The sequence below is a fragment of the Lissotriton helveticus genome, chromosome 4_1 (genome assembly GCF_964261635.1).
Source record: "Lissotriton helveticus chromosome 4_1, aLisHel1.1, whole genome shotgun sequence".
Lineage (NCBI taxonomy): Eukaryota > Metazoa > Chordata > Amphibia > Caudata > Salamandridae > Lissotriton > Lissotriton helveticus.
Window position 1 is genome coordinate 2,103,454,904 of NC_136063.1, and position 12,575 is coordinate 2,103,467,478.

Here is a 12,575-nt window from a genome sequence, read left to right on the forward strand (position 1 = left end):
TACCCGCTTACTTATATAATTGGAGTAAGTGTGGAACAACATCTTGGAGTTTACAGTAATATTCAAGGGGGAAACGATCTGGGCCAGTGGGTTTCCCCGGTTCAGATCTCGCTTTGCAGCAAGTACTTCATCTTCAGTAATGGGAGAGTCAAGAACTGCAGGTTGTACCTGGTTGAGATGGGGAGAAGGATGTTAGGCAAGAAAGGGTGGGAAAGTTCGCAGATGGATCTCGGCCTCTGGGCATAGAGTCTTTCGTAGTATTCGCAAAGACACCTGCAATCACCTTTGAGGTGTGTAAAAGGTTCCCTGATGAGTCGTCAATAAAAGGAATCAGCTGTGAACTAGTACCTTTGGTGGGCAGCCAGTACAGGAGCTTACCACTTTTGTAACCCTACGCATATACCCGCTAAATAGGCACACCAGCACTGACAAGCCTTATGAAACACAAGCTGACGCAGAGAAGCCCTATCAATTTCTAACTGTCGGCTGAGAGATTCAGTTGCATTCTCTGCTTCTATAGTCTCCAGTTGAAGTATATGAGACTCATGCTTCATTATATGATTAAACCTGTCCCTCTTCATGTGTTTTAGGTAAATTTTGACTGTCCCTCGGATTGGCCCATATGGTGCCCGCACCCAGGACAGTCCCTTCGTTTATCTCAACACGTGAGTGTTGCTTGTCCGACAAGTAGCTAAGGAGCTTATCATGTATGAGGAACCAGCCGTTAAGACGCCACATGTGTCTTCTAAGCTGTGATGGGGCCACTGCCTAAAGCACGAGGGAAGATTGATCAGAAACCTGTGGGGGAGAATATTAGTGGCTGAAGTGCTTGTCACATCTGTGGCAGGAAGGAATATGTAATCAATCCAGGATAAGGTTCTTGTAGATGCAGGAGTGTGGATATACGCTCTCTCCCGCGGATGCCACACCTGCCAGATATTGCATAGCTCCAGGGAGCGCACCCAGGAATTAAAGCCTTCGACACCATCCTGTGATGGAGCGTGGGTGGGCAGAGACATCCACGTCCGGATTAAGGGTGGCATGGAAATCCTCCCCAAGGAGCAATGTCCCAAATGGTAGTGTAATCACCTCTATGATCTCACTGAAAGTTTGTTTGTGCAGATGAGGGGGCATATAGACACTTAAGCTGCTGTGTGGTTTTCCTTCTAACGTTCCCACCACCCTCAGATAGCGGCCCTGCAAATCATGGATCATCTGTATCACCACCAGAGTGTAGTGTTTATGAATTAGAATCACTGTCTCCCTGGAGCCCCTACCAAATTCTGAGAGAAAGACTCGATCATAACCGAATCTGCGTAGAAAGGGGCAGAGAGACCCCATTAAGTGATGCAATGTGGGTCGTTATACTTTTCTTGAACTTGCACTTTATTTGAGGTGAGGGCTACAAAGCAAAGCATGTCTTGGGGGCAGTGTGCATTTTTATGAACAGAGGACACAACTTCACTTCATGCTGGCCATTTTTAGTTGTCTGCAGGTAGGAGAAGGTAGCGATGTAGTTGTTTTGCAGTGCTGCCTTCTCCTAGTTTGCACCGAAATGTGAGGACGACAGATGCATGGACACTCTTCCCACTGTAACCTGTATTAACTGCTCTGAACAAAGCATTATTGGGCTGTTTATGTGTTTTATGAGTACGATTTTAACATTCTTTTGACTGCCAATTGTACTTGAATCAGATTTGCCACACTTGAATTTGATCTGATTTGCTACACGGAGAGTAGCATTTTGGAATGTTTGCTATGTTTTAGGGGGGCAATTTTAAAACCTTTTTTATACTTTTCTTGCACTTTATTTGAGTAGAGGGCTATAAAGCAAAGCATGTCTTGGGGGCATTACACATTTTTATGAACAGAGCATGCATCACCACTTCTTGTCTGCCATTTTTACCCGGCCTCAGGTAGGAAAAAGCAGTACTCTAGTTGTTTTGCCATTCCAACTTCTCACCATTTGTACTGGCAATTAAAGATGGCAGATGCACGGACTCGCCGCTGGCACGCTAAAGGCAAACACGTCTGCGCCCATCCCTGCCTGGACAGAGCCAGGTACGCTACTTCTACTATGAGCAATTGGTAAAGCTACTCAACATGATTCGGCAAACCGCACACGGGAACTGCTTAAATGCCAGGTCATCTGGGGGGAGTGTGTTTGAGTGTATACAGTGTGGTTTTGTATCTGCTACTGACATCCCAGCTACGCCTGCAGCTCTCATGCTTGACAAACACTGCACATCACTCAAACTTTGTGCCATTAACTGCTTCTCTCTGGTCAACCACTTTGCTGAGATATACGTTTACTCCAAGACTGTGTTCCGGACATCTTGTCCCCTAACATCTCTACCGAATCTCTTTGGCATTAAGCCCAAGTTATAACATCATTAGATGTGACAGATTCACAGGCAGAGGGGGTGGTTTAACCATTATTTAAAACACTACAGTAAGCTGCAGCCTAGCCCTCCGCCCTATTGTAGTTTGTGAAAATGCTCTATTTCAGATCATTGTGAGCAAGAATTTCACCCTCTAGGGTTTTCGAATCTACAGACCCGTAGGCCCGTCTAATGCCTTTAGAACTACTTTGGTCAATCAAGTTGCTTCTTTACCGCTCATCCAATTTTACCATCATAGGTGACCTACATCTTCACTTTGACCAACTTAATGATACTGGAGCTCATGAATTACTGAAGGACCTGACATCACTACAGATGAATCAGTTATTGGGAGGCCCAACACACTTAGCGGGTCACTGCTTAGATCCGTATTTTTTAACCTCCGAGACCTCTGGCCTGGACAGACCACCTGATTTATATGTCTCTCTGAGTAACTGGGCATGAACTCTTCTCCACAAGCTCTTTTGGAGTTAAAAGGCCATGGCATAAATTGAACATAATGAAATTTGGCAGCTACATTGTTTAATTCTCCCAGCTGCATCCTAATGTAGACTCCCGCCGATGTGGATATGAAGGCATGGATCACTTTGGCCATCCACAAGTTCATACCTTTCTACCAGGTCAAGGACAGGAGTAGGCCCTCTACTGCTTGTTCAATGAAATGTTAATCATTGATAAAAGGCGTTGCAAGGTGCTTGAGTGCACCTGGAGAACATCCTACAACACTGGGGCAAAGGTACTTTACATGAATGCACTCAAAGCTTATAAACTGATAAGAACAACCAGAGGAGAGTTCATTTTAACTAAAATTTCAAACAGCAAGAACCCTCCCAAGGAAATCTATTCCATTGTTAATAGTCTAACAACAACTGCAATGACTAAGCTGGTGAAGGAATCTAATGACTCACAGTAATAAAACTGTAGATTTCCCAGTGGAAAAGAGTTATGCTATTTATTGTCAGTTTTCAGCCTACAGCTACTGCTGTTGATGAGCCCAGTCCTGAACAACCAGAGGAAGCTCTACCTTGGCCAGTTTTCACCGAACCGCCTCATCCGGACCTGCACTCTTTTTTCACTATATGGACTGCGGTGAAATCCGGATCACAAGATGATCCCCTTAAACCGGACACTATAATTAAAATTGCAGGAGCTGTTTTCCCCCGCTTAAGATAGCCAATCTTACACTGTCCTCATCCACGGTTCCCCAGGCATGGAATTAGGTCAAAGCAATTCCCCGCCTGAGAAAGTCCTCCCTCAACCCTACCAGCCTTGGTAACTACTACTCTGTTTCCCTGCTGTCTTTTCTAGCCAAGGGGTTAACTCCAATAAAAAATTATGACACAAAAAAAACACATTAACACATTCCCGGAGGAGTTTTTAGAAGCCAATTGCATTTTAGACACCTTCCAAAATGGTTTCAGGTCCCACCATATCTCAGAATCTGCTTTCCTGTCAGTGCCAGGGACACGCCATGGAGTGGTGGATGAAGACAGCTCTGCGGCCCTTATTCTTTTAGATTTGAGCACCACCTTTGACACTGTCTCACATATGGTGCTCTTACAATGCCTTTACAATATCAATATAGGCATACGGGGTACAAAGCTGTCCTAGTTTGAAACATGGGGTACCTCAGGGCAATTCAATGAGCCCTACTCTATTCAAGCTATATGTCAGACCTTTGGGGGCTACACAGCCTATAGCCCCCTCCATCAATCAAATTATCTGTGAAAAAACCTGTGAGCACTGGTGGACAACTCCCTCAGTCTCAAGAAGCAAATTTCCACTCTGGCAGGCATTTGTTTTGGTCTTCTGAGAAGACTGAAAACCAGTGGTTAATTTGAGCATGTGGTTTCCGGTGCGCGGTACCAGCACTTAATTGTCAACACCAGCACATGTGACAGCTTGTCACAAGGTGGCACTGTCTGGATAATTTAGAGATGAGCACAGCAACAGTCTTTCGTTAATTCAATGTACATTAAAATGACTATTGCCTGCTGCCCAAGCCTTTATTATAGATTTGGGGGCAAAGCATAGTCCGAATTGTGATGGGTAATAGTTGTGCTTTTACTATCATTGGCAGAGTGGCATGGGCAATGTGTGGTGCAAGCTGCAGTGGCCTCCTGATGGGAGTCCTGGCACTTATTTTTTCGCATATTGGCCTATTTGAACCACGCATTCCTCAGATGATTATCCAATCTCTCATTCTATCTCGGCTAGACTACTGCAACACTCTCTATCTAGGTTACAAGAAATCGATCCTAAAGAGGTTACTGTGGGTCCAATAGGCAGCCGCCAAATTACTGTTTTCCCTCCTTTGTAATGCGTGGCTTCTTCGCAAGCTACAATCGCTGCCGTTAGAGAGCCAAATTCAATTCAAAGCCCTTAGTATAGCACATAGGATTATAAATGCTCCAGGTGCTCCCAACTTGTCTGAACTAATGCAACCCTATCGTCCTAAAAGAGCACTCCGCTCAGCCGAGCTAAATTTGGTGGCGACTCCAAGGTTCTACAGGAAACGAGCCATGGCCACTCCTTTTGAGTTTTAGCTCCACCCCTTTGGAACAGTTTGCCTTTCTAGCTACGATAACCCCAGAATCTTCTTGATTTCAGGAAAGAGCAAAAAACCTTGCTTTTCGTCTATTAGGAGGTCCTACTCCCCCTTTGCTGCTCTCTTGGTGTGGTACTCTAGTTTGGTGCATAGCACTGGGAAGCCGGTTGCTGGGGCAGCTATGCAATTTAAAATGTATTAATATAACAATGTCCGGTCGGTGACGTTTAAGGAATCTGAGGACCGCCATGCGTTTGATAAAATCTAGTAGGCCATTGACATTCCACGAGATTAGACTAAATTCAGTCAATGGGGCAAATCTGTAGCATCAATATTCTTTGGAACTGAAGAGAATTGGAAGGCACTCTAGGTTGTTACCTAGATAGCAGTTGAATGGTCTTTGGAAAGATTTGCAGGTGCTTTCAATTAAAGGGCTCCTGAGAAAGATACAACAGTGTGTGTTCTTTTAGGAAAGGCACTGGTGAGTAACTCAAGAGCACCAATGTGAGGGCTGAATGCCTAAGGACCACAAGCCCCCATTAGGTGAGCCACTGTGGTAGGCAGCATAGCCTGCCTAGCTGCTGACCAATTCAATGGCTATGACCAGGGTGGATCTAAAGATGCATTTCTCTTTTCAAGTCTTTTTCTTTATTTATTTTCTATGAAAACATGTTACACAATACATAAGAACTGTTATTTGTATGGTGTATAAGAACTGTTATTTGCACAGTAGGCTTAAGTCACCACAGGATGACATGTATTGTTTGGATATAGAGTCACCAGCACCGGTGGCATAGTCATTTCACAGAACAGATAATCAATATCAGATAACATGAATAGATATAGGGCCCCAAATTGACCCAGATGATTATCAGGTCCCTTTTAGGTCAATGTCCCTGAGATCATTTACACCGTCTGTAAGAAACTGGGTTTTAAATTGAGGGAGGAGAAAATGAGTAATGGAGTAATGCTCCTGAGGCACTGGAGCAGCTCCGGCAGAGCAGTGGGTGGGTGACCTGAAAGACACGGAATTCCGGGAGCCATGAACGCCCCCCCCCCCCGGCTAGTCACTATTTCAGCACGGCTTAGGATGATACGACTAAATTACTTGCACTTAACCTACATGTCGCTAAAAAGACTCTGACATGCAGGCATTCTCCCTAATCCAAACTATACCCGATGTTTCTTCCCAGCGACTATAATCTTTCATGTTGTGTGGCAGTACCCTGTGATTGTGTGTTACTGGCCGAATGGCCGATCCCGGGCTAGGATCCTAGATAGACCCACTGAACTGATGCCAGGTCTTATGGATGTGTTCGGGGGCGCAAGAGGTGATCGGATGCTGGTTGGTCTAGCAACACTTTGTAATGTACAGGAATGATGGCAGTGGTTACAAAAAGAACAGTCAGCACCTCTGTTGTAGTTTGCACAATTGTGTCCCAATATGTAATCTGGCGTGCTCAATGTCAACACTGTGCCATCCACAGTGTCGCCCAGTGCAGAGAGAGGGCTTCCTCCATACACATCAATTCAAATAATGCGAAAACAAAGCACAGCACTACAAAGAGTTACCACTGACCATCAGTAGTCAGTAATATATTTAACTGCAGAAGAACATAGTGAATGAAATCAATCTATAGGGCATGATCCTGATAAAATGTAAATTAATTTTCAGTAACGTTGACACGTAGTTGTAGAACATAAACACATCAACAGCCGACACATGTTTGCCGATGAACGACTTTCTCAAACCTTCAATAATATATATGTGTGTCGAAAGGTTCACCAAAACCTTTTCCCGATCAAGGTATACCAGTAATGCTTGAATATATATACAAGTCCGTATGCGCAATAACCTTCAATAAATGTCTGTGTGCCGAGAGTTCCACCAAAATGCCCTTTTCCCATTCGAAGTGTCACATGAGTGTTTAAATATCTGTACGAATCCATAGGCGCAAAACCCTATAGGGGATCATAAGCTAGGTCAGGTGAACTTGAAGGTCCCGTGATGGTAAACGGTTAGAAGCCACAGTCAAAAGCTTCTAGAGAGATTATTGGTCTTACATCCGAAGAGTGTGGTATTCGGCTCCCGACGTGTAAGATAAGTGCGGTTCAAGTTCACCTGACCTAGCTAATGATCACCTTTAGGGTTTTGCGCCTACGGATTCGTACATATATTTAAACACTCCTGTGACACTTCGAATGGGAAAAAGGCGTTCTGGTGGAACAGTGCGTGGTGGGGCACAAGCTACAGTTAGCTCAGTAGATTATCCATGTTACGTTTTAGCTTTTTTTTACATTCATTTTTTATGTTATGTTACCCCCTAACTGTAAAGTAATTTAACGTTTTTTTCAGTGAATTTCTAGGGCTTTTATTTAATGTAAGCTAAGCTTTTACCATACTTAGCTATAATGGCACCTTAATCTTTATTTTTTTCATTACTTTCTGGGGCTTTTTTAACGCAAGGTAAGATCTTATTACCATGCCTAACACAAATGCCACTTTACCCTTTGTTTGCACAGTACATTTCTGTGGTGTTGTGATCACATTCATCCAATTCTCCATTAAGTACAGCTTTTGGCCCTGAGCAGTGGAGCTGGGGAGGGAGGGTTGGAAGGGGGGCTTTGCTTCTGACCAGGAACAAACCCGTTGCGGCGGTCAACACCCGTTGCATATGGCTTTCACATGTGTACAGTGGGGGGTTGGCCGCAGGACCTCGCCCGGCCGGTTCTCATGAGGGCAGCAATAACCCAGCTGCACACTGCCTTTGACCGTGTGTAACAGGGGGTTAACTGCGGAGCAAGGACTCTGGTAAAGTCCTGCACTCAACCCCTACGGGTGACCAACTCCCCCTGCACATGGCCTTCGACTGTGCACAGCAGCGGTTGGCTACAGGCCAAGGCCTCTGGCTAGAGCCTGAACCGTACTACCAGTGGGCAGCCAACCCCCCCAGCACACGGTCTTCGACTGTGCACAGCAGGCAGTTGGCCACAGGGCATGGGTCCTGGCAAAGGCCTGTGCCCAACCTTCCATGGAATCCAATGCCCCGGCAAACCCCCAAACCGCATTTAATTTATTATGAATTTTCAAAATGCTTTTGTGGTTACTGCAGTACTTCACTTTCCTAGTACCGCTCACACGGTACCGCAGTGACATGGAGGTGAGGCTTGAGCAGCGGGTCGCATGGGAGCACAGAAGAACCTCTCCGGAGGCATCCACTGGGTTCTGCGGTATTCATGGTACCCACAAATTTTTTATTGCATGTTTTGCCCCTTAGTCACTTTGAGTCCCCCCACTACAGCCACGATACCTTCTTGAGTGAGTTGTGCGCCATACAAATACACATAAAAAACTAGTGCCACAGGGTCAGGGTGTCCCTACGGTGCCCTTTTATACTACTTTTTAGAAGGAAATTTAGGACACGAGGACAAATTTCCCAAGTGCTGTAATGGCAGCTGCAAAATTTTTCTCTCAGTTCCATTCAACAAATCAGATTGCTCCGTACCATTGGACCAGTCTAGATCCCACGGTACCGAAATACTTGACAGGAGAAAAAGTTCCCTTGGCCAATCAGAGGGCCCTATTTTTTAAAATTTCAGTACTGGGGGACTACTGTGAGACCAATCGCCCAGATATACTTCACTTTTTAACTCCTTCCTGACCACCCCAAGCACCTCTTTAAACACAAGTTTCTTGAAAACGGCCGAATGGATTTACACCAAATATTGAAAAGCACGTTTCTGAATAACATTGCCAAATGTTGTGTAATTCTGTATCAGGCAGCAAAGATTCCTACGGAAATTAATAGAAGTAAACAATATTTTGGGACTCCCCCATTTTTTTTGGCCCCGCTTGACGGAAACTTTCCAGAGGTGGATAAACTTTGTTTAGGAAAGTACATGCAGAGTTATTAAACAGTGCCAAAGTTATTGGCAAAACAGAAAACTGTATTTTTATATATATGTGTGTGCTCATGTATATATAATATGTATATATTATATGTATATATAGGTATATATAGATATAGACTTTTCAGCGCCGAGATGCCCCAGGGCCTTTGTTCACGCTATATAAATGTTTTAATAAATAAATAAATAAATATATATTTATATGTATATAAATAAACTTTGGACATATATCTATCTATCTATATATTGATAAATCGTTGGAAGCTGTATATAAATTCTGACATCAATGTAAATATATATCTATATGTATATGTTTACTTGATGTAAGAATGTATATACTGCTTCCAAAGATGATGACTTGTTTATGTTTTAAAAGTTCAAACCTATAAGGTTTAAGATTTAACATTGTGCGCTGTAAGGTTCTTCACACTTAAAGACTCTAGTGTAGGACATGGTAATTATGCATATATGCTAATATTAAAAGGCATTATCTGCTCCAGTTTAATTAGCCTCAACATAGTCACAAGCAATGGAATTAGCAAGCCATTCATTTCACCATGTTTTTACCTAAGCTTCCTGGTGGGATGTATTTAATTGACAAATTCATTACTCCCCGGTGATCCACTCCATTGATGGCAGAAATGCTCTGAAACATAAAGGCAGATTGGGTGCAATAAATTAGTCCATGGCACATCTTACATTTGTCTGCAGTAAAAGTCAATTACTTTTAATGTCACTGTGACACACTTGTGGCTTATCTACAATACTTTTCATCAGGACAATTTTGCTGTATCGTTAATTTGAACATGAACTTGACTGGTTGCAGATGCAGTTGAAGGACAACATCTGGCTTCAAAAAGCTCCTTCTAGTTAACTGATCATTCCTCCCATTAGAAAAATATATGGCATAAAATTACTTCCTTGATCAATTCACATCAGTAGTTCAATTCCACATAATCGAAAGAGGGCTAAACAAAAGTATTAACTCAATAATAAAGAACGGGCAAGGCCAATAATGTCACCTATTGTCTTTGTCAATCTTTGTGTATTCTCCCCATCTGGCTGTTGTGCATGCACACGGAATGGTATTTCTTATGTTTTAAAACAAAAAATAATTTCAAGATGGTCACCATGCGTGCACATGTGAACACACCAGTGGTAGTCTTAGAATGATCTGAAATCCATTGAAAGAAGGCTGCCAGATACAGTAGGACTTTACTTCTCAAATCCCAAATAATTGCTCCCTTATTGTGTAAAACTGATCTAAACATCCTTGTAATTAAATAATATTATTGAGCAGAATTGTGTAACTAAGTACTTTTATGTATTTGTGGACTCTAAGCAATATTGCATTGGTGATTTTAAACCTAAAGGAGGACAATGGTGGAATTGGCATTGGATGGGCCACTGTAACTTGGGGAGCCTCTCTGACCCCATTCACATCAGCATCAGGATCGCCACACGGGTGTTCGCTATGGTGAATAACTCCCCTATGGCATCCTCTAAATGAGTAAGAGTAACAAAGACAAGGGCGGATGGTACATCCTCCTTTTTTTGGTGAATGACCTGTTACCACTCTCCTCTAGCTCGGAGCCTTTACTGTCTCATTTAGAATGCAGTGGTAATTGAAGACATTTCCTTTTCATTTTACTTGAGTGCATAATGGAAATACAGAGTCAGGTTTTTACTAGTAAAAGCTAGTAGTAACTATCCCACACATACATATGGGAAAATATGTGTGTATTATAATGTTATGAGCAAGGAGCGGTAAGTAAAGCTGTATTATCCATCTCCTAATTGAAGTGACCTTATTTTCTCCCTGAGTAGGATGACCATCGCTCTCCAGGTCATTACAGACAGTTTCACGTCCTGGACTTAAGTGTAGTAGCATAATACATTTTGGGTCTTGCAGTCCTGTTTTGCTCCCACTGAACTAATAAGACTAATGTATATGATATGATATGTCAGGGAAAAGTTCATAACTGGACACATTGTCCATAATGAGCTAGAGCAGTGTTTCCCAAACTGTGGGTTGTCATGAGCCGCGTTTTAGTAGGTCGTGACCCGATTTTTGGTGGGCCGTCAGCCGAATTTTGGTGGGTCGCCACTGTCCAAGCAAAAAAAAGGAAGGTGCCTTTAAATTCTGTATTTATTGTCTCACATTTGCTGCGCTTCAAAGACAGAGGTCAAACGTCAGTCATGTCTTCTGCTGCTTATTTTTTAATATAGGGGCTAGTGTTCACAACCGGCTTTTACTTTGCAGTGAGAGAAACAAAAGGAAAGTGAATTATGTGACATTCCGGCTAGGATACATGAAGTGTGAAAGAAAATGAAAGGCAGAAGGATGTCATTTTTTCCTAACACACAACAAAATGTAAATACCTGTAAATGTACCGTACATTACATTCTGAAGTGTGAGGGAAGCAAAGATTTTAATAGGATCAGAGCAAATCAAGAAATAATGAAATAAATGTAAGGTTCTTCACATTTAAAGAAGGTATGAAGGGGATGGTAGGTGGCTCAGTGGTAACTCAGTGACCTTCACTCCTTAAGGGTTCAGTTGTTTACTTTGTGAAACGCAGCTGTTACTTTGGATATCAGAGGTAGGACTTTCAATAATAATAATATTTGCCGAGCAGCAGCGTTTGTGTAATAAAGATATATTCAGTTGACACGTCCTGCTCTAACACTCATACGATATTCACAATAACAGCTGTGTGAAGGTTGCATTTCTCTCTGCTATTCTGAAACACTAGATACAAAATAGATATTCAATATACCATCGACTGAACAATGTGGTTTAGAAATTGTTAACGATACCCTAAAGATGTCAATACATTGGAGGTTAAGATGCCGCACAAACATATGGTTACTTAAACCTAATATAAATTCAATGCATATGTGGAATACAGACAGGAGAGCAACACATATCACAGTAAAAATGGGTGGATGGTCAGTTTCCTCACCCACTTCTGGAAGCTCACTAATGATTTATAGCATCATCACTGCACTGTAGTGTGTTGACAGGCTAAGTCCAGTCTGTCTCGTCGCCATTGTGATGTGCGTGGGAACGCCATGAAAAGAAGGGTGGGATTCGAGTAAAAGTTGGAGAAGGTGATTCGGAAAAGGTGCACTTTCTTATTTTATCACAGGATGAGAGGTGTGTGTGTACACTACATCATGCCCAATGTCACAATGAGTAAAACAGTCGAAAGTGTCCACAGGCAGAAGTGGTGGGCAATCTTTTTTTTTTTTTTTTTAAATGAATGCAGACATTTTTCTTTAAAGGAAAATGGATTGCATTTAAAAAATAATATGAAAGTTTTAAGATTTGTTTTTCTAAGAGTAGGCCATGGTCAGTGGGACTACTGCCTGCTCTTAAAAAATATATTTTTTAAAGGGGATCTTCGGGGACCTCTTCCCATTTGCAAATGGGATACCACCACTTTAGAATTGGTGGTAAATTCTGTGGAGGGTTACTTTGCATCAAAACAGACAGGCCTTTTTTTGGTTATTCCAAGTGTGGTAGGTGACAGCTCCTCCCCCTTACCCTGACAGAGATGGCCCACCCTGCCAACACCCATTCTCCCTTTGTCTCACTGTCTGAGTGGAATATACAATGACCAACTGCAAGCTACACCTAGTCATGTGACCCAGGTAACAGGCTGCAGGCACCAAATGTTTGAGGCATGAAAATGACAACTTTGTAAAAGTGG

The 12,575-nt window shown here is 42.7% G+C and overlaps 1 protein-coding gene across 1 annotated transcript in view; it reads right to left on the reverse strand.

The window, feature by feature from the left end:
* LOC144829539 (synaptotagmin-like protein 2) overlaps nt 1–12,575 on the reverse strand; it is a 739,182-nt gene that overhangs the window by 56,418 nt on the left and 670,189 nt on the right. Inside the window, exon 14 of the mRNA XM_078688777.1 lies at nt 9,427–9,505. Within this exon, the coding sequence (XP_078544903.1) occupies nt 9,427–9,505 (79 nt within the window). The remainder of the gene's footprint in view (nt 1–9,426; nt 9,506–12,575) is intronic.